Source organism: Aristolochia californica, unplaced genomic scaffold (genome assembly GCF_029961685.1).
Source record: "Aristolochia californica isolate CCGP_79_NKW_82.1479 unplaced genomic scaffold, dmAriCali1.0.hap1 SCAF_16, whole genome shotgun sequence".
NCBI lineage: Eukaryota > Viridiplantae > Streptophyta > Magnoliopsida > Piperales > Aristolochiaceae > Aristolochia > Aristolochia californica.
This window is the reverse complement of record NW_027181837.1, coordinates 19335066-19356550: the sequence shown is the minus strand read 5'-3', so window position 1 is coordinate 19356550 and position 21485 is coordinate 19335066. Positions and strand designations below refer to the sequence as shown.

Sequence of the window (21485 nt, the reverse complement as noted above, 5' to 3'; positions counted from 1 at the left end):
GCCCTCTTAATCTCCACTTATCACTGCCTTCCAGTTTTTATTTCCTTTTAGAGAGTCTAGAATCTGGAAAAAAAAATTGAATCGTCGCGACATTGTGGGGAAGAAGAAGATCTGTTGTTGAATATCAAGTTTCCTAAGTTAGGAAACTTGATTTAATCGAGTGCCGGACCTTGCCAACCCAACCCAGACCGGGCTGAATTAACCCAGTGATGCTATCGCCTAAGCTTTGCTTATGTTCTGTCGAGTTAACTCGGCTCAACCCGGTCTTGGTCAACTCGGGTCCGGGTCAATTTGACTCAGTCCACTTATTTTCTGCCTCAGTTATACGTGTCCGGGTCTAGAGTTCTATACCTATTTCTTCCACAACTCGGCTATATTAGTCTACTATTTGACTCAGCGCGACTCGATTCTCTATCTCTGGCTAAATTATTATCTTGGATTATCACTCGGTTCCAACATACTATTTTGGTGCAACTTCCTTATTTACTGATGAACTCGTTGCGGACTATTTCATGTGTCCTTATTACCCTTAAGGACTTCTATTATTTATTGGTTATCTACTGCTATACAATTGCACATGTGGTACTTGTTATTTGGGCATTAGCCCATTTTTGTTGCTACTATTGTGTCTCTTTAATTGAGACTTTATTTTTGAAGAAGAACTCTTCGGTTGTTTGCCTTGGGTTCATTATTTGCTAATTATTGTCGGCATTGGTTCGTCTGATGCGGAATTTGAATTTCTTAGAAAAATAAAGCACACAGTGGCCTCAACATCTTATTTTCCTCTTTACCCATTACCCAGGTTATTTGGCAACCTTATCTTACCATCATTTATTTAACTCACAGATACTCCTCTGGGCCAACCACTTGTGTGTTGCTTTGGTTGGTTTACGTTTATATACATACATATATATGGGTGTTTTAAATCCATTGAGACTTTTTATATGTATTTGTGGTCTTTTATCGTTATCTTGTGAATGACAGACATTACCCACTTATCACCCATTTCTACCTTTGAAAGTTGGTGCCCGGGTTGGGACATCGTGATGGAGTAGCTTATTACTACATCTATATTATTTGGTTCAAGTTGGGATCACTGTCATTATCTCCTAACTTGAAGAGGAGAAGTAGAAGAAGATGTACAAGAAAGAAGTATTTTATTCCATATGTTGTGGTAATTTTTATGTGACCAAAAAGTTCAAGAAAGGGGAGCACACAATACGAAGTTTTTGCATCTATGAAGAATTGTATTTGTCAAGAATTTTTTTTAGCAAAAGAAAATTGAAGACAAAAAATCATTTTCATTGCAAGCTGAAGTTATAACTCCACCTTGAAGGAGAGCGTTGAAGAGCAAATGTGGAAGTCTTATATGACTTTCACAATAAGAAGTCTTACAGAGCCACAATTATTATGGAAGGAGGTCTCACATAAGAGTTTTAGTTTAAAAATGTTTTAGTTATGTTAGTCTTTTATTTATGTTGATTTATTTAGTTATGTTAGGACTTATCATTAAGTGTTAGAGTTTGCGTATAACTAGGACAAAGATAGTTTAATTGTAATTAGACTCTACTACTTTCCTCTATTATAAATAGGGGTTTATGTACTCTAATTACATAAAGTCAATGAAGTTTTTTTCTTTTCTATAAATTCAACAAAAAAATTTTAAAAGAGAAGCCACCGCTCTATCTCTAGACACTGAAAATACGGGAAGAGGCAATCTCTAAGGGGCGACTTGATCAAGAGAAAAACATCGTAAGTACTTATCACTATAATAATAAAAAATAGCAAATATATCTCAGTTGCAAAACTGAAAGTATGTTTCATATTTAACACCACCCAATTCAATGTTACCGACAATTTATGTATACACCTTATTTTTGAAAACAAGGTATATTTTTAAGACTAAAAGGTATATGCATTTATTTTAAATAAAATTGAATTTTTAATATTATATATTTTACATAAAATACCTACATAATCCATTGGTATATTTTGTACGTAACAATCATCATTTATTTTAAATAAAATTGAATTTTTAATATTATATATTTTACATAAAATACCTACATAATCCATTGGTATATTTTGTACGTAACAATCATCAATTCACTAGGGCCTGTTAGTGCGCAGCGTAAGTGAAATGGGAAAGTGGGCCGAAACGCGTTAGTGCAAACCGTAAGTAACGGGGGAAAGTGAAATACAGTTGTATTTTGCTTTATCCCGTTTCAGGCATAAAACGATGTAAGTGAAATCAGAGGGGTCGAGCTCTGATTTCACTTACCATCGCTCAAATACATCTCGGGCTCGGGCTGTCGGAAAGGAACCTCTATCGAATAAGGTTTCATAGAAAAAAAATTTCTCTCTCGCGACCTTCGGCAACTTCAATCGCCCTACTTCAACTTATCTTCTCTCTTGGCCTCTCTCTCCTCTCCCTCTCGACCTCCGTCACAGAGCACGGGAGACCGAGCCTTTGTCGCAGAGCCTCTTGGCCTCCCTCTCTTCTCCCTCTCAGCGTACCGTTAGAGCGCCACCTCCGTCACTGTTGACCGTTGACCCGCCGCGTTCGTCTCTGTAGCCCGCTGGCCCGTCGCCGTAGTCTCCCACCGTTGAGGAAGACGACGCGCACCGTGAGGAAGACGATAGTTTAATTTTTCCTAAGTTAGGAAAAATTAAACGGTCGTAATAATTTATATTTTTTATTAAAAAATAATTATTTTTATTTTTTAATATATTTATTTTATAATTACTATATTAAATTAGTGATTTAATAGTCATAATTAAAATATTGTTAAAATAAATATTTGATAAATTATTTTGGTTTAATTATCCCATTGCTATAATTAACTAAACCAATGGTTTTAAATTTTGTAACAATATATTATTAATTAATAATACATAAAAATATATTATGTTATTGATAAATATATATTTATTTATTATATTAATTTTTTTATTATTGTATTAAATTAGTGGTTTTTAATGTTAAAACATATCTTATGTTATTAAAAAATAATTTATTTATTTATTATATTCACTTATGTTATTTTTTATTTTTTATAATTTATTCTAGTCACACGTACTCAAAAGGAGTCCGCAGTACAATCTTCAAGAATATCATATTATCAAGATGTTTTAGCAATTCAAATGTGGCAAAATTATTAACTATTATGTTTTAACGCCACTAAATATTTTTTGTGTTGTACTTTTGTATAAACATATATAATTTTTTATATTAAAAAAGAGGTTGAGTTATATTTGTATTATTTTTATTTTTATTAGTATGCTATGTAGTATGATATTTGTATAATTATTTTATATTTAGATATTACAAAATTAAAATTTAATTACAAATTTAATAATATAAAATTAAACATTTATTTAATTATTATATTTAATATATTTTATTTATTAACTAATATTAATTTAATTTTTTGATAATTAGATATATCAAAATATTTTATTTAATAAATAATCTACATACGTTCCAAGGACATATCCCCCCTAGCTTTAGTTTATTTTACCCTTTCTCAGTGAAAATGAAAAAGAGCTGATGGCGGGGTCAAAGAGGGAAGTTTGACTGTACAAAGTCAAACTAAAGCAAACCGGTCTCGGGTGATTACTGATTCTAATGAGGTCCACGTCAAATTGGACCAGGTCATGGCGCGGGAACTATCGATCAACCGTCTGGATCTTATTGTATAGCTGCGAGCTAATTATTATGTCCAAAATGCCCTTTTCACTAATAAAAATGTCTGACCTGTTCGGCGGCGCGCCCGCCTCGTCCCGGTGTTCATGCTCTTTGTCCTTCCTCTTTCTTGTTCGACAAGGAAAAATTTCGAAGCCGACAACTTCGAACTCTCATCTCCTCCACTTCTTGAGGCTGGTATTTATCCAAAACACCAGACCGGTTTTTGTTCGGTTGTTGTCTTTGTTCTTTTTCGCCAGTTGAAGCGCTTGGCAAGCTTGATTAACACACGTTAGCCATGGATTCTTCGCCCTCTGGAGCTCAAGTGTTGGACAAGACAGAAATAAATTGGGACAAGTGGGTTCAGTGCTTCTTTATAAACTTTAATCATTTATTTTTTTTCCATTTTTTGTTTTTATCTTCACTGCTTCTTCAGATTTCTGTCTGTTTTTAAAAGCAATAGATTTGACGTTTGTGGTGATTTTTAGCTGTTCTAGCAGAACAATTGATTTCTATGGAGGCTTCATATTTTTTTACTGATATTTACTCGATTTATTTCTTTACCCATTTCGCGATGATTTGTGTTACTCTGTCTTTTTGCATTTGCTATTTCTATTTGCATAATCGTAAACTTGTCAGAAATTGGAAATATAAATGAGCAAACGGAAGTTTGGTCAAAGTCTTGAGGGGTGTCTCTTTGCACCCATGAGTAAGATTCTTGATCGTGTGCTTACTGGGAGTTTGACCATGTGCTTATTGCGAGTAAGATTCTAGATTTTCTTACATGATCATGTACTTCTTGATCAAACTTGCTCCTGCCCATACTGATTCTAAGATATTTCTTCATATATTTCTTGTTTCTAACACGAAAACAGGGGGAAGACGATAGTTATCTTCTTTGGAAATTCAGGGCAGCTAGTTCGTCTTGAATTACTTTGAGTATGTTGTGCAGAAGTCTAGCTGGGTAGGTAACAAGTAACTGAGTCGCTGCAGAGTCTTATTGCGATTGTTCTTTCTTTTTCCTCTTGAAATCTTGACAATGACGTGCCTAATGTGAGAGTGTTGTATTTTTATATAACTGAGTTGCTGCTTGCTGTTATTGATATTATTCCTGTTTCCCTCAAGATGGTCAGGAGGGTTTCTCTAGAATCAAGCAGTACATTTCTTTTCTTCATGTATGTAAGGAGTATGTGTTTTTTGAGTTCCTTATGATTGCACTGACCCCGTCATGGGTTTATGGATTTTATGGGCCTTTTCACATATGTGGTGGTGTTAAAAGGGGAGTCTAAACTCCAATGTGAACTGGTTATCATCATGTAAGCCTTAGAGGGTAGTGGAAACAGATACAGTAATTAGGTTGGAGCAACATTGGTTTTCATTGGAAGAGCAGGTACCAGGGTTGGTCATGGCTTGCTATGCCTCGAAGGTTTGCATGAAAAATGATTTCCCCCTTGTGGTACATGGGGCTAAAATATTAACTTGAAGCATATGGCTTTTTATGATGTTGGCTTGACCGAACTTAGAGTGGTTTCAGGTCTGAATGTATGGAATTTGCTCCAATTACCTGTTTGGGCTGGTATGGACAGGAGCAAGTTTGAAAAAATCTATCTTCCAATTGGTTACATTTTCGAGCTAGTGGTTTTAAGTCATTTTTGCTAAGCCAAAAAGAGGAAATCATAGCGATGAAGTGATACTGAAAAATGATAAAGAAGCTATACTTTAGAATTTTGAGGATAGTTTTATGTTGAAACCACTGGTGAATGTGGATTTGATGACTATTAGTTGTAACTTGAATCGGGTCTTCTGAATCAAGCAAGTCTATCATTATTGTTATTATTATTTTGTTATACAACTTTATTAGAACTTTGTTACTAATACATATCCTGTTCTTTCCTGCAGGCTTGATAAAACTAAATTTTATGTTGTAGGAGCTGGACTCTTTACAGGTGTCACTCTGGCATTATACCCAGTTTCTGTTGTAAAGACCAGAATGCAAGTTGCTATGAAAGATGTAGCAGAGAAAAATGCATCTTCAGTTGTTAGAGGCATATTAAAGGCAGATGGCATTCCAGGTCTTTACAGAGGTTTTGGTACGGTTATTACTGGTGCAATTCCAGCAAGAATAATTTTTCTTACTTCTTTAGAGACTACAAAGATAGCAGCTTTCAAAATGATTGAACCGTTTAAATACTCTGAACCGACACAAGCAGCTATAGCCAATGGAGTTGCTGGCATGACAGCATCTCTGATGTCCCAAGCAGTATTTGTGCCAATAGATGTGGTAATTTTTTTCTTCTATGATCTTTCTTTTCACATTTTTATCAATTTTATCTCTCTCCCAAATAAACCTGTGAAACATGTCCGTTCACTTTCACATGAACCATTTCAGTGCTTTGATGAACTCTAATTTCACTCTGGGTGGGTTAGATGTTCCTCGTGGTGGTTGATCTCTTTTACTCTGGTTGTTGAGTGTGGGTGGTGGAAGTAATGTTTATTGCACAAGTTGCTGGCTAAAATAGTCTTCTCGTTTTATATGCTTCATGAACATGATAGACCCCAAATTAGGTTACTTACTTTAGATGGAGTAAACAACGGCTGAAGGATAATTAGTGGCATTAACAATGATTAAGGGTAGACGGGGGGCATTTTTGGAATTTTATGATTTTCATAGTTTCGGGAGGGAATTTAGAGAGACAGTAGAGGGAGAGAAGGGGAGGCGTCGATTTGTCTTCAGAGCGTGGCTCAGGGAGAGTACTGCTCTCTCGAATACCAGGGTTATCGGTGACTAATTCCGGTGAGTTCTATATCGATTTCGACATAGGAGTTTCCGTTATTTCGATTTCAGCAGTGTAGGGTCGTCGATTTATTTCCATTGGCTGGAAATCCGTATTATCATGGTTGGGCTATATAGATACCAGAAGGTTTGTCGATTTCTTCCTTTTGGTTTGGAAATCTGTATTACTGTTGTTGGGATATTTCGGTACCAAAAGGTTCGTCGCTTTCATCATTTTGGTTTGAAAATTCGTATTACTGTTGTCGGGGTATATCAAAACAGCTCTGTCAATGAGCTAGGCCTGATAAAATTATGAAAGCTGTGTACTGTTACAGTCATATGGTAAGATCCGGTTTAGCTAGGAATCTGTATATTTTTATTAGTTAACATCTCCCTACATAGTTGTCTCAAAATATTGATGATCAGATGATCATAATTGGCTAATAGTTCTCAAAATAAAATAATTGGCTAATAACATTTTAGAATAATTTGCTATGATATTTTATATAGTGGAGCTTTTGTGGTATACGGATTAATCTGGGCCTCTAGCAGGTTGCCTAGTTTTATTACTGACAACCCAGTTGATTAATACTGAGAGAACAACAAATTAATGTCATTAGGTTAGCCAAAGGTTGATGGTGCAAGGATATTCGGGTTATGCAAAGTATAATGGTGGACTAGATGTTGCTCGTAAAATTCTTAAAGCAGAGGGAATCCGAGGTTTATATCGAGGCTTTGGCTTGTCAGTGGTGACATATTCACCATCCAGTGCTATATGGTGGGCCAGTTATGGTTCAAGTCAACGCTTCATATGGAGGTAAGATGATAAATGCTAAAATAATGGAACAAATGCTCATAACCTAGTACCCACTTTTTCAACTGAAAATTTGTATGATACTCCTCTTCACATACCCATTGCTTTGGTGATCCTGGGCAGGCTATTGGGACATGGGACTGATAGTAAACTACAAACTCCTCCAAACCAGGGGATGATAATCGGTGTTCAGGCCACTGGAGGGATTGTTGCAGGTGCAGTGGCATCTTGTGCAACAACTCCTCTGGACACTATTAAGACTCGTCTACAGGTTGTTGTCGTGATCTTTGTGCATATTAGTGTTGGATAGCTTTCCAAAAAGAAATTTTGTATAGTATGTCTCTAGTTAGGCTATATTTATGAAAACTGACAAGCTGTTCACTTTGTGAATATTGTTGTCTAATCTTGTGGGCAGGTCATGGAGCATGAGAAAAGAGAAAGCGTCAGACAAGTTGTCAAAACATTGATAGCAGAGGATGGATGGCAAGGCTTCTATAGAGGCTTGGGTCCTAGGTTTTTCAGCATGTCAGCCTGGGGAACCTCCATGATATTAGCATACGAATACCTAAGTAAGGACTTTTCAATCTTCATTTATGACAATTATATGGATTTATAATTACTTCCAACAATTTGCTATATCTGGTGGGAAGTAACACTAATTTGACTTCTTATTAAATTCATTTACCAAAAGAAATTTTTTTCTCAGTACACAAACTGTTTTACTAGTGGTACTCTTGGCCTGTTGCTCTTTACTCTTGATTGCTTTTCAACTTTCAATCAACTAGAGTATTGATTTTTGGTATATTTTCCTTTGACAGAGCGCTTATGTTCAAAAGATGAAGAGCGTTTACTGTAAGTTAGTGTAATGGTTACCCTATTGCTGCTTCTCTTACCTTCACTATTGAAACTCTGGATTGTTCAACAAGCTGATTGTAGAAGAAGATGGTTTCATAGAAGGCCACTTGCTTCAGGTAGTGTTTTGCGAAATTTGACACTGGCCCGCTGACCACCCATTTTTTAATAGAGAAGCTGGAGATCAAATGTAATTGTTTTCAAGTCAGTGCTGATTTTTTATTTTTTTTTCATTTAAATATGTTGGCAGACATTCCATTTTAAGTTTCAAGTTCAATAAGAGGGGACAAGGTGGAAAGTTCCGTGTTCATTACTTGCTCTCACTAGCTTTTTCACTGCGGAACTGGGATATTTGGTGTGCTTCAAGTACAGTTCTCCTGAAACTTCCTAGGGAGGGTTAGTATGCAAGAGAAAGAAGTCAGCTAGACAAAAGATTACGTTTAAAGTCAAGGATGATCTAATTTCTCTAGATAATGTGTTTCAAATATGTGACCAGTCAACTTATATCGCATTACTGAATTCCAGCCTAGTGAATTGAATTCCACAAAGGGACCAAATGCACAAGCAAGCAAGCAAAAGCAAATGCACACTACTTTACCAGCTAATTTAATATCGGATTTACATCACTGAATTGATGATGAATAGGTGGAAAATCGATAAAAAAAATAGTGAGAACTACTGACCAAAAGGGATTCGTTAAGAATGGTTAATGTCCTGAAGAATCTATTCATAATTGTAAAAAGGTTGCAGACACGAATGCGAGTTGCCATACTGGTCGTGTGCGCTAAACGCAAAAAAAGGGTTGCAGCAATTGGGTAGGATAATCGGTAAGAGGACTGTCCTAAAGACATGGCAGCGCTCCAGTAAACGGTATTTGCCATTTGAACTGAAAGAGCTAGGTTTTTCTTTTTCTCGAATAGAATAACGGCAAGAAATATGGACCGAGGTGAATGAATAGAAAATACGTCAATCAGTTTCGTGGATATTGGGGTTTTAATTTGAAAGGATTCTGGTTCTATAACATGCTTCGGTAGCTCAAAGATGAGGTTTCGAGAAAGTAGACTTGTTTAAGCAGCGGGGCTCTGAGAGGGAGGCAGTTTTTCCAATTGACAAGGTTTAAGGAACTTGGAAGTTTACAAGCTACATGAGTGCTCCAACGGACTCCGGTCTGGAGCAGACCTTACAGGATGGGAAGCTTCTTCGCCAAGTTAGCACATTCATTGTTTCGCATCTTCGTGATCAGGATCTTAACCAGGCAACAATTCTGTCCTTCCCGTATTGGATTTTCTTTAATCATTTATTTTTCTGACTGCTATTTCTTGTACAGGCTGCGGCTGCTGTTGCTACAGCGACCATGACACCCTTGAATGTGGAAATTCCGCCACACAGGCTCCTTGACCTTGTCTCTAAGGTTAGATTTTCGAAGCAAAAGGCACTAGTATTTGACTTGCTTGTCAATTGCTCAGTGGGGTTCTGACATGTTAACAGGGTCTTGCAGTGGAAAGAGATGAACTATCAAGGGGGCTTTCTCCCGCTACTATGTTTGATTCCACATTAGCTGCAACTGCCGCATACGGCTCCGTCCCTACTGCTCCTGTTCATGCTGTTGATTTCAGGTAGCTGATCTTTGTATCCCTGGTGATTGCAGTCCTCTAAAATACTGGAGTATAGTTTAGAAGGAGATCATTTGTACTGCTTATTATACTTAATAACTTGATTTTAGTCTCTAGTTTTATTTTATTTTTATGATATGGAGCCATGTCTTGGCTATTTTGTCTATTGATCTATCTTTTCATCCTTTCTCCATAAAATTGACATTACAGATAAGAATATGAACCCGAGCATAAGGTAAATTTAGTGCTTGATGCAACTAAATCCACTATAAATATCTCAATGAAATAAATTGTGCAAGTCAGGAGAGATGGTTCTCTCATTTTAAAGTGTCAAACAGGCAGACCCAACAGAATCCAATAACTTAATTCAGAGTGCAACTCAAGTTACTGTGTCTCCAATGCTTCACTACTCCAGACCTCCAGTTGGCTGAAAAACATTAATTAAGGAAATCCATTGAGGATGACAGTCCTATGAACGCATTAATTTTAATGACCTTATTTTAAAAGACAGATGAGTAAATCATTCACTTAGGGTTTGACATTTTTTCTAATTGCTGGATGTTTAGCCCTACTTTTTTTCTCTTTCTCCTCTCATAATCTCTCCAACCCAGCAGTGTTTTATTATATATTGGACAGGGTTTATGTTATCTAATGAAAATTTTAGCTGATTGTTTGTATTTTCCTAGAAAACAATGTATATGTAATGATTCTTTGATTAAAAAATTTCATATTCTTAAAACATCGGTCATTTGGATAGTTGTTTGTCAGTGTACCAGACTTTTTTTAAGCTCAAAGAGGTAGTTTGTTTTACTTGAAATGTAACAAAAGTGTAATTATTTTTGAACCAGTATGGTCCAGGATACAAAAGGTTCATCTAAGAGTTTTGCAAAGCATGAGACCAGACATGTATCAGAGCATAAGGTATCTAAGACCTTTATAAAGCATAACGTTTTTTTCTTTCACTATCATTCATCCATTGTAATGAACAACTGTTTCTAATTCAGTTCAGTTTATTAGAACATTGCCAGGTGTGCAAGATTCAGTCCAGATGGTCAATTCCTTGCAACTGGTAGTGCAGACCAATCAATTAAGCTCTTTGAGGTGTGTTAGTTAATACGGCACAGCTGTCTCTTCCCCTGCTTCCCATGTCTTTGTGTATGTCCGTTTTGCTTTTATTTTGCAACTGCTTTGACATGTTTGATGTCATTATAGATTGCAAAGATCAAGCAAATGATGATGCCAGATTCAAGGGATGGCCCTGTTCGATCTGTTATCAGGACGTTTTATGATCATTTGCAAGTAACCTATTTCTCCAACATCTTGGCATTAACTATTTTTACTTTTATTTTCATGAGTCGATTGTTTCAATTGTTCAGCTGTTAGAGATCCACTTTACTTTTCTAAAACTTGAGCTGTATAGTTGCAGCCAATCAACGATTTGGATTTCCATCCTCAAAATATGGTGCTGATATCTGGGGCAAAGGATCACACCATAAAGTATGGTCCTCTCACATTAACGTTTCATATTTTGTGATATGCGTTTTTATTCAATGTTTGTAATCTTAATGTGTAATTTGCACAAAAATCAAAGTAGAAAAGTACGAAAGAAGTTTTACCTCTGTCATGAAATATAGATTTGCATTTGTTGAACATCTTTCAGGTTCTTTGATTTTTCAAAAACAGTTGCAAGAAGGGCTTTCAGAGTCATACAGGTTTGGCCATGTTGTTGGAATGTTTTTCTGTTGTTGAGATATTTTTCACTGGTCAAGAATGGAAAACATAGCTCTAGTAATAAGGTGATTATATTCTTTTTTTGTGCTAATGGTTACAGGATACTCATAATGTGCGATCTGTAGCTTTTCATCCTTCAGGGGATTTTCTTCTGGCAGGTATAATTTCCCTGCATTAATTATCACCGTGATCATCATCAACTAAGAACAAGCAATGCTTTCTTAACTCATGATGATGGTGATGTGTTTGCAGGTACAGATCATCCAATTCCCCATCTGTATGATGTCAATACTTTTCAGTGTTACCTGTCATCAAGTGTGCAAGAGCTAAACATGAATGCTGCAATCAACCAGGCATGATCAATCTCTTACAGTTATTATAAATTGAAAGTAATGCCATGTGTTGATTTATAGATTGATGGTCTGCAACTTGAATGAATCTTTCAAATATGACTTTTTATGTGCATCTGTGGAACATTCATTATGTACATTGACCATTAAAAAATCAAAATGAACATACTTTGTGAGGTTTTTCAGATTAATCAGTCAGCTAATTATATAAGACATCTCTGCATACTTAGGTGCGGTACTCATGTACTGGTGCTTTGTATGTGACTGCTTCTAAAGACGGTGTTGTACGAGTGTGGGATGGTGTAACTTCAAAATGTGTGCGTTCTATTGTTGGGGCACATGGTTCTGCAGAAGCCACCTGTGCGAGTTTTACCAAAGACCAAAGGTAGAGCATTTTTATTGACCTGAGATACCATATTCTGATCATTTAAGAAAAAGAAAAATCTGAAATTGTTTTAGGCATTTTCAGCTTCAGTTCGTGAGAACTGATGTTCTTCATTGTTAGGAAGGTTCAGTTGTACGCAAAAACTGTCCCATACTCGTCTTCTATTTGACTGATTTATTGTGAAGTATTGAATCAGGGTGGGTTTTGATACCTGGATGATCTGCTATCCCAAGGAAACAGGGAATAGACGACCTAAATAAGAAGACTCTTAAGTGTATGAGCAGGTGGCTAACTTTCTGCTACTACTCCCTCCCCCCACCCCCACCCAAAAAAGAATAAAAAAGGAAAGTTGGCTGACTTTCACCTGCAACCTCAGGCACTAGAAACAAGGCTTGCTTTCTTTGAAAAGGCTGAGGTGCCTCAATTCAGACCAGACATTTTATGAATAGTGATGTTCTTGTATTATTCACAAGTTAATCTGAATTGTCCCAAAGTTCACCTATTTCTTTTCGTACTCTTTTATAGTATTAGGCCGAAAGAAAGCATTTTTTAGGATTTACATATGTTATGCAATATATCCATTTGATAACATGTGAAAGTGCTAATTGGACCCTGCCCTGTATTGAATCTGTTTTGGCCTTGTTGACTCAATCCTGTCCCAAAATCAACAACCTCTGCTTTTTAGGACTAAATATGATTAACTTAGGACACATTCCTCACTTAATTTTTCATGTGTTGAATCCTAACTTTGGCTTGCTTCTAATGGTTCTATTGTCTCCATTTATAAACACAATTTGGTGTTGCCTCCATGAATCCTGAATTATTTGCTTTCTGAGCATGATATTTTCTTGCAATGTCTTTTTTTCTTTTTTAATTGATGAGGAATTATTCCAGATGGATTACTATTTATTATGGACAAAATAAAAGGAAATTGAGTTTTGTGATAAACACCTTTTTACGCACGTCTAAGTTGCAGTAGCTCATATCCAGGTTCATCCTTTCTTGTGGGAAGGACTCAACAGCAAAGCTATGGGAGGTGGGCACTGGAAAATTAGTAAAGCAGTACAATGGAGCTATGCATACACAACTACGTTGCCAGGTTTGAAATCTTTGCCCTTATTATTCTTCAGCGAACATTTCTAAGATAAGCACCATTTTGGAGCCAGTGCTGAGGATAAAAACCTCTTTCATCCAATTTGAGGAAAATTGGATTGGATTGGATTGGATTGTTACTTCTTTCATCTTCTTATTTAACTACTCTACCTCTGTTAGTCTTTGCTATTATGCTATCATTTCTGTAATGTTTTAGTCTCGTCTCTAATTTTATTTTGCTCTCTCGAGGGCCCCAACTATCTGTCTTACTCTTTTGTATGGGTCCATCATGTTTAACTTACTTATTGGGTTGGCTGCATATTTCACTCTTTGATAAGACGGGGCCTCTGCTCCGCTTCCTTACTAGTACAGGCCCACTATTCCCTACCTAGATCCTGACCAGAGCTTGGTGAGGCATTGCTGGTGCATCAAGATAGTAAATAGGACAGATAAGGTCCATAGCAAGTGTTATGGGAGGCTAACTGTTAGAAGATAAAACATTAAACAAAATATATTAAACCTATACAACATGTTTCCATGGGAGGGGAGTACAACGTACCATTCCACAATATGTAAGGCTTAATTCCTCAAATTTTATCTTCTTCTATGGAAAAGGATTGGCTCTGTTCTTAAAACATTTGTGCTCTATTTCTCCTGTAACTGCTTGCAGGCTGTTTTCAATGAAACTGAAGAGTTTGTTCTATCAATCGATGAGCCAAGCAATGAGGTAAGTAGTCTTGTCTTTTTAGTGTTTTAAGATGTAAATGCTGTGGATTTAATTGATACGAAAAGAATTGTTGCAGGTTGTTATTTGGGATGCCCTGACTGCTGAAAAAGTTGCTAGGTGGCCATCCAACCACATAGGTGCACCTAGGTGGGTCGAGCACTCACCAACAGAGGCTGTGTTTGTTACTTGTGGGAGTGACAGGTCAGTCCGGTTTTGGAAGGAAATTTTCTAGATATTCGAGAAGATCAGCATCACATTCAAGACGCTGCACTAAATGATCTTTAACAAATGAGTTTTTGATAATATCTAATGTTTCATTTGGAAAAAGAATGTTAACAGTTTTGTTACCATTCACTGTATGGTCATTCTTATATGTACTAATTGAATAATATGGAATTGGATTGAATCATCTTCTCCGGCATGCAATGTACAAGTCAAAGATGTTGTATTTTTTGAAGAATTTTGCTGCATGGATGGTTCCAAGAGTAAATTGGTGTTGAAAAACCACTGGTGAATCTCATTTTGTACTGTTAAGAGTATATCTTTTTTGACAGGGATGATAAATTCAGTGAATGATACAAATTTGCTGTTCTAATGATGATATTGATAAATGCCCTTGTCAGAAATGGTATTGTTGTCTGTTGTGGAGATAAAAATTGTTTGCATCGGGCCATAGAAACTGGATAGCCAGTCCTTGATTTACAATTTTGCGTATTGCTACAACTAGTACAGTCTAATATCTTAAAGGCTTTTCCAGGATGGCAGAGAAAAAGAGTTCATCTCCCAACTTGTCTGTCTTTGGTACTACTCTCCATATCAGCTTCTTGTATTTTAGTTTTTCAAAGTCCTTCAAGTATAGTGCCATATCATCTGCACTGCAAAAGAACCTGTCTATCCAGAGAATGCCTTTCGGCCTAAGAACTCTGTCCCAATCAAGCAACACATACTGTAGGAGCTCAATTCCTATCCACCCATCCAAGAATAATGTAGAGTGAACAATATCCAATGTGTTATCAAAGAATGGCAATCTAGAACCCACTGAAACATAGAGTGGAAGAAGACCTCTCTGGGCAATTACCTCATTATAGGGAGCTCCAAGATTGAGAGTTGCTGTAGCAATGTTTACATTTCTTTCCCTCATAATGGCTGCAAAATTTCCAGTTGTTGGGCTGAAATTCAATCCAATACGGATCTCCCCTGGCTTCAGTTGAAGAACCTCATCAATGGTAAATTCAGCTGAGACAGACTCATTTATGGGGACCTCCCAACCTCTACTAGTGAGATTGAAGCAGTCAGCACACTTGAAGAAACCCCTTTTACCTGTGGTTTCCTTTGACACTAAGCAAGAGAACCTCTTACATTTGTAGTGAGTCCAAAGGACATTTTTGTCATCAGGCAGATTCCATAGAGAGGAATTAACTGGGAGTGGCTTGGTATAGTGAGGTGGAGACTTTGAGAAACATCTTCTTCTTGGCAGAGGATCACAACCAGCCACCATAAGTTTCTGAGCGACGATCCAGTCATCTGGGCAGGAACCATAAGCTTTATAACCCATAAATCGTTCCACATCTGAGGCAAGACTTGCACAAGCTGATCCTACTGATGGATTAACTGTATCAACCCCCAGGAAGTTCTTTTTGCCATTTCTGTTGGGTTTCGGTGAAGTGTAGTTATAAAACTCATCCGAGTTGAACAGGGCTTGGTGGGTAAGTAATCCTTCTTCATACTCATCTTCTTCTCCATTTTGGCTGAAATCCCCAAATTCCACTGTGCTCATGTTGTTCCACTCTGCAACTGGGGCTTGATACAGATGGGATAAAGCATCTGAAAGCTTGTCCAATGATACTGCAATTGCGAGCACTTGCTCGGAATATTTGAAGACGATCTTTGATTCCCCTTCTTCAGTGTGAATCTGTTTCAGCAGAAGACCTACTTGGCTCTGTAAGTGGGATACATGGTTCTGAATGGAGGGCGATAAGGTGAAAACGCTGAAGGGGGAAGCAATGTGTGTAATGATGATGATTGGTGACATAAATATAGCGAAAAAGAGAGGATACAGCAGTGTGGGAACTGAACTTGGGAAGCATCTTGCAGGTTTGGAAATGGCCTGTCTCTGCATCTCTGCGGCCCTTTCTCTGCCTCTCTCAAGTTCCTTTCTTGTTTGATGAAATTCGTGGCCAGTTGACTTTTGACGCAGATCCTAATTCGTTTCCTGGAGTCTTCCATGTTGTATTCTCCGAGGAGCTTTTTCAAGGATTTTATATTCTGTTGCAGAAATATCCATGAAATCGTATGCTTTAGAGTGGTATTTTTCTTATGTAACCAGCGAGCAAGATTAAGATCCCTAGAAACTACATTGGATCCCTAGACACGATGCATCATGTAGGGGAAGTCCTTCTGTGTAATGAATCGTTCATGGAGGAAATTTTAAAAAAAAAAAGAATAAAAAAGAGCTAATATACATGGTTCTTCCGGGTTATTCAGTCTATGAGAATTCACGAGAGTTGCATATTTAGATATTTATGATAAGAGGGCTGATCCAATATGAAAAGTCATTTGGTGTGAAACATGCGAAACAGCCGTTGATCATGATCGAATGGTTGAACTAGTGTTTCACATATTTTGCACTAAATGGCTGTTAGTATTGGATCAACTCTCTTTACGATAATACAACATCTTTGTGGCTGCTACAAGTAACATATTACAAGAGTGATCTTCTCGTTATATTTTCTCTAGATTTACAACATCTACCATGTGAAATTTAATTGTCCAAAATGAGATTAAAGAAATTGATGGTGTCATGGTGAAAGTGTTATGTGAAATATATTAAGTCAGCTCTTAGAAAATATTTTTTTTTAAAAGTAATCAATCATATTCATGCACCACTAAAGTCCCTTTCTTTGGATGTTTCAATAAGATGAAACTAACATACTTGATGGTGAGCATAATTTGGAGTTTATGAATGCATTTTTTTTATTGGTTGAGTATGATCCATCCTATCAAAGAGAATTTTTTTTGCCAAAGTCATGTGAATGTTTAAAAATATTTTATGAGATAATTAACATTTTCAAGTAGTAAAATCTCGAACTCTACTTTGTTAGTATTTGTAAGATTCAGGTAGTTTTAAAATCTCCGGTGTTATTGTTCTACATTATGTATTGCTTCAATGGCAACTATAATGATGAAGAAGTTTAAAAAATATTGGGTTATTGTCAACATGGTGTTTGCCATAGCTTCTATTTTGAATTCTCATTGCAAGTTTAAGCTGACGATCTATTTCTTTAAGAAGTCTACTAATGGTCAGTTAACTACCCTAGAAAACAAATGCCTCCCTCTTTCTGGCAAGATGTTTTTGTTCATTTTCTTCCCTTCTTCACTGAAACCTCTAAAATGATGCGTACCTCCCCATCTTCTTTATACTTTGGAGGGAAAAATCATCACTAGAGTTTTTCTCCATTTCCAATGAGTGAATGATTGAAGATCCCTTTGATTTCTCACCCGTAGATAGAAAATACCCAGAATGGTTATGTTCTTCTCTCCTAGAAAGATTGATTTTCTCTGCAATTGAACTATCTCATTTCTTCCTCCTTCACAGTCTTGAAGAAGTCTGATTCAAGCCAGTTTGGTAATGAGTTGTCCGAAAAACTTGCTCCTGATAGTGCTTTTTGCTATTCTTAGTGTTGTAGTTGCTTGTTCAAATGGTGAATGCAGGGTCTATCTCTCCGTGTAATTTTTTCGTTGTGCTTGGGAATGATTCTTTTATTTACACCTCTGTTTCTTGGCTTCTAATTGCAGCTTTTTGATGAATTTTTGTGTTGATTTCTAGGGCTAATATATAAACACGAGAGATATCGAGAGAAGGAGAGATGAAATAAACTTTAGTTTTTGGGAGAGATGAGAGAAGTAACCAAGGGAGAGAAAAAAGAAGACAAGAGAGAGAAGTGTTAGGACGAATTTGAGCCAAGAGGAAGAGGCTTGAATGCTCTACCCCATGCCTTGAGGTTGTATTTATAATTGTGTGAAAGTGTTTATAATAACTACAAAGCCCTTAGGGTTACATACTTCAAAAGGAAAAAAACATAAAAGGACATACACTAGCTTGCAAAAGTTGGGTTAAATTCCTCTTAGCAGAGTTGGGTTTCAACAATGGAGGGCCATTGGAACTCCATTGTGATAGTCAAGTTGCAATCGACATTGCCTCCAACCCTGTCTTCCACGAGAGAACTAAGAATATTGAGGTGGACTGTCACTTTGTCAAGGAAAAATTACATGTTAGAATTATATCTCTTACACATATTTCTTCTCACAATCAACTTGTTGATATACTTACAAAACCAGTCAATTCAAAAGTTCTCTCCATTATATATACCAAGTTGGGCATATATGATGTTTTCTCACTACTAACTTGAGAGGGAGTGTTAGAAGATACGGTGAAACTTCAATGTCATTAATGTAAAACCCTTTATTTTTTGTTTCATATTCACACCATTTAGGGTGAAGGGAATACATATAATTATTTTATTCTTGACCACTATAAACAAAGCTTAAGGGGGAGGATTAGGTCATTCCAACAAGCCCTAATCTCTCCCCATCTTCTCATCTCTAGTTGTCCCCTTTTTTCCTCCTAACCCTTAAGATCATAGATGATCGAGTCCTAAAATCAACACTATGTAACAAAATTTTACACCAAGTACTATTTTGATATCTAATCGGAGTCAAAACCAGTCATTTCAAATGAGTTGAGTCAGGTTGGGTTAGGTCGAGGAATTGGTGATTTTGAAATCTACATGCAATGGGATCATGTATGGATCGGAGCCGATCGTAGATTAGAATAATTTTTTTTATTAATCTTATTAGTAGCTTAGGTGTAATAGACAATAATCATGAATAAAGTTAGATAATTATGTTTAGTAAACCAATACATACTAATGGATTAATCAATTTAGTGCACTTTCTCTTTTTACTCATTTTAATATAAATAATTAAATAACTTGTGTTATAATTTCGTTTATAAAAATAAACATTGTTACAATACTTGCAAACACAAAATATAATTTTCTCTTTTATAATGCATTCATATATTAATTCAGATTATGTATGGATCATATATTAATCTAATTCATTTATTTATAAAATTAGGTCAAGTTTTAGATTTGGGGGCGGTTTGGATCGAAGATGAAGTCGATCAATTTATACAACGCATTCCCGCTTTCTTCATTTTCGTCTCGGAAGTTTGGTTTGCATTCCCTGCTGGGGGTGTGGAGATTGGGGCGGACATTCGTTTCTTGGGGAACAATCGGGTTCGGCCGTTGGGAGAGAGTCCCCGGAGGTGAGGAAGGTAACCGATGGAGGCTGCAAAATATGGTTTACCGAGGCCGGAATGGTGGCTACGGCGGAGGTTCTCTGGTAACTGACGGTCAATGTTTCTTTTCTTCTTGTTCTTTTCGGTTGTTTAGCCCCGAGGTAAATGGTTCACCGAGAGTCATGTCATCATCGAATTATTTACATGGAAGAAAGTTGATCCCGATTGATCCATCTTAGGCTTCTTTTCATTGAATTTCACTGGTTAGTGAAACTCTAAAATTTTACTTCTGAGACGAAAAACTAACTTACTTATCTCTTGCAGTCAAGCAGCTAGCTGCAAATTTCCCCCAAAACCTGGAGGTTTCTCAGCCACGAAAGACCTCACGAGGGCAACACGGAGAAAGGGTACCCATTAAGCGACCAGATGGCGGTGGGTGCATCGGGGAAAACCAAAGCACGCTTCAGGTCAATCACTTTCGTGTCAAGTTTGATCGCGACGTTGTAATTCTGCAGTATGGCATCGAGATAGAACGCAAGATTGAACCGAACCCTAATGCAAGTCCTAAGGTCTCCAAGATCGAAGCACTTTTAGTGAAAAGCGAGTATTTCCGGAGAATGTTAGCAACGGCCTATGATGGGGGGAAGGAAGAACATTTACAGTGCAAGCCAGCTTTCTGAGGGAGTTTTTGAATATTATAAATCCTCTGCGAAAAATGAAAAGTTCTTCATCGATGATCCAAACGCCCCAAGAGGTAAAAGAAGGAGATATATCAAGTATGAGAACCTTCCGTGCTTGGATGTGAGCAGAAATAGCAAAAGCAATTATGTGCCAATGGAGCTCACAGTGCTAAACCGCCAAAAGGAAAGGATGTGAGCAGAAATAGCAAAAGCAATTATGTGCCAATGGAGCTCACAGTGCTAAACCGCCAAAAGGAAAGGATCGTATCTGTAACCTGTGAGCTCCATTGGCAGATTGCCGTCCAGGTTACTAGAATTTGAACCATACCAGCAAGGCCCATCATTCACCCTCTTACCTTCCTAGATTTGGATGAGAAATCAAGGATGCCCCATCTATCCACCCTCTTACCTTTCAAAATTTTCTTGTTCACAAAATTTTATTGGCATTTTTTTTTTTTTTTTTTAAGGTGAATTGGATTTCATCATTACTATTGTTGGGGATCTTCAAATCTGGTTGTCTGATCACCCGACCGGTTGTTTCGATCATATCAGGTTGTTATCAAACACAAAACGCAAGCAATTTTTAGTAAAAGTAGATAAACCTCCACTTTTGTGGGAAAATTCGCAGCTAGCTGATTGACTGTCCAGTGGAAAGCTTAAGATGGAAAATCGGGATCAACTTTCTTTCATGTAAATAATTCGACGACGATGATGATGATGATGATGATGATGATGACGACGACGACGACGACATTAGGTTGGTTACTGATTCTGCTGTCTACTCGGTATTGGAACGTGAAAACTTTTTAGAACCCATTCTGTTTACGAAATCTTAATAGAAAGAAAATCGCCTGTGCATCCTTTTATGAGAGAGACTAGTTTAATCAAGAACGGATACCTACATTCCAATATCATCTACATGGACAAGATAAGACAAGACACGCTAATGTAGACTCTGGACGTAGTAGGATCCCGTTAGGCCACCTCGGCCCATCTGTGAACGTGTGAGTTCAGAGACGCCACCTACCGGAGGTCAGGACTCTCGGTGAAGTGAATTCCAACCGAGGGAAATTAACCGGCAGTTGCCGAAAAAGGACCTCCGCCGTCGCCACCATTCCGACCTCGGGAAACCGCATTCTGTAAACTATAAATAATATATTTTATTATACTTCATATATTACAAACTAATAGCTTCAGAGTTCTGTTTTTTATTAGATCTAAATTATCCAATTATCTTTTGTTACTAATTAGATGACTCTTTCAATATCTCAATTTCAAACTCATGTCATGCTCAATTGACTATGTGACACCAAGTGCATAACGTAGCCCATTGAAAACACCATCTGTACAATCCATTAGTATCTTGGCTTCATTCATGATTATTGTCTATTATTACACCTAAGCTACTAATAAGATTAATAAAAAAAAAATTATTCTAATCTACAGATCGACTCCAATCCATACATGATCCCACTGCTTGT

The 21485-nt window shown here is 36.9% G+C and overlaps 4 protein-coding genes across 7 annotated transcripts; 3 read left to right on the top strand and 1 right to left on the bottom strand.

Moving 5' to 3' along the window:
- Positions 1–3804: 3804 nt before the first annotated feature.
- LOC137953069 (uncharacterized) lies at positions 3805–8403 on the top strand. Of its 3 annotated transcripts, none has more exons than XM_068800270.1 (7): positions 3991–4042; positions 4561–4649; positions 5585–5966; positions 7079–7275; positions 7396–7543; positions 7688–7841; positions 8091–8403. In XM_068800270.1, exons 2-7 carry the CDS (start codon positions 4627–4629, stop codon positions 8126–8128), a joined length of 942 nt encoding a protein of 313 aa, XP_068656371.1. In that variant the 5' UTR covers positions 3991–4042; positions 4561–4626; the 3' UTR covers positions 8129–8403. The 3 variants fall into 3 exon arrangements, with proteins under 3 accessions (XP_068656369.1, XP_068656371.1, XP_068656372.1); XM_068800271.1 differs by lacking the exon at positions 3991–4042 and adding an exon at positions 4365–4447; XM_068800268.1 differs by lacking the exon at positions 4561–4649 and having other exon boundaries at positions 3805–4042.
- Positions 8404–8930: 527 nt separating this feature from the next.
- LOC137953068 (cleavage stimulation factor subunit 50) lies at positions 8931–14459 on the top strand. Of its 2 annotated transcripts, XM_068800267.1 has the most exons (14): positions 8931–9379; positions 9452–9535; positions 9613–9740; positions 10586–10658; positions 10755–10838; positions 10950–11036; positions 11164–11234; positions 11398–11449; positions 11569–11626; positions 11721–11821; positions 12049–12203; positions 13194–13302; positions 13966–14022; positions 14099–14459. In XM_068800267.1, the coding sequence occupies exons 1-14, from the start codon at positions 9269–9271 to the stop codon at positions 14252–14254; spliced, it is 1326 nt and encodes a 441-aa protein (XP_068656368.1). In that variant the 5' UTR covers positions 8931–9268; the 3' UTR covers positions 14255–14459. The 2 variants fall into 2 exon arrangements, with proteins under 2 accessions (XP_068656368.1, XP_068656367.1); XM_068800266.1 differs by lacking the exon at positions 8931–9379 and having other exon boundaries at positions 9457–9535; positions 9623–9740; positions 11158–11234.
- Positions 14460–14619: 160 nt separating this feature from the next.
- On the bottom strand, positions 14620–16141 carry LOC137952699 (probable methyltransferase At1g29790). The gene has a single exon (XM_068799763.1). The coding sequence runs from the start codon at positions 16139–16141 to the stop codon at positions 14756–14758; it is 1386 nt and encodes a 461-aa protein (XP_068655864.1). The 3' UTR covers positions 14620–14755.
- Positions 16142–19259: 3118 nt separating this feature from the next.
- On the top strand, positions 19260–20540 carry LOC137953975 (protein argonaute 2-like). The gene is made up of 2 exons (XM_068801552.1): positions 19260–19428; positions 19649–20540. The coding sequence occupies exons 1-2, from the start codon at positions 19368–19370 to the stop codon at positions 20002–20004; spliced, it is 417 nt and encodes a 138-aa protein (XP_068657653.1). The 5' UTR covers positions 19260–19367; the 3' UTR covers positions 20005–20540.
- Positions 20541–21485: the final 945 nt, after the last annotated feature.

Coding starts and splice junctions, on each gene's coding strand:
- LOC137953069 (XM_068800268.1), top strand. CDS start 3,984: ATGGATTCTTCGCCCTCTGGAGCTCAAGTGTTGGACAAGACAGAAATA. Junction 5,967..7,078: donor TATTTGTGCCAATAGATGTG/GTAATTTTTTTC, acceptor TAATGTCATTAG/GTTAGCCAAAGGTTGATGGT. Junction 7,544..7,687: donor CTATTAAGACTCGTCTACAG/GTTGTTGTCGTG, acceptor TCTTGTGGGCAG/GTCATGGAGCATGAGAAAAG.
- LOC137953068 (XM_068800267.1), top strand. CDS start 9,269: ATGAGTGCTCCAACGGACTCCGGTCTGGAGCAGACCTTACAGGATGGG. Junction 10,659..10,754: donor GACATGTATCAGAGCATAAG/GTATCTAAGACC, acceptor TCAGTTTATTAG/AACATTGCCAGGTGTGCAAG. Junction 11,822..12,048: donor TGAATGCTGCAATCAACCAG/GCATGATCAATC, acceptor CTGCATACTTAG/GTGCGGTACTCATGTACTGG.
- LOC137952699 (XM_068799763.1), bottom strand. CDS start 16,141: ATGCAGAGACAGGCCATTTCCAAACCTGCAAGATGCTTCCCAAGTTCA.
- LOC137953975 (XM_068801552.1), top strand. CDS start 19,368: ATGGAGGCTGCAAAATATGGTTTACCGAGGCCGGAATGGTGGCTACGG. Junction 19,429..19,648: donor GCTACGGCGGAGGTTCTCTG/GTAACTGACGGT, acceptor TATCTCTTGCAG/TCAAGCAGCTAGCTGCAAAT.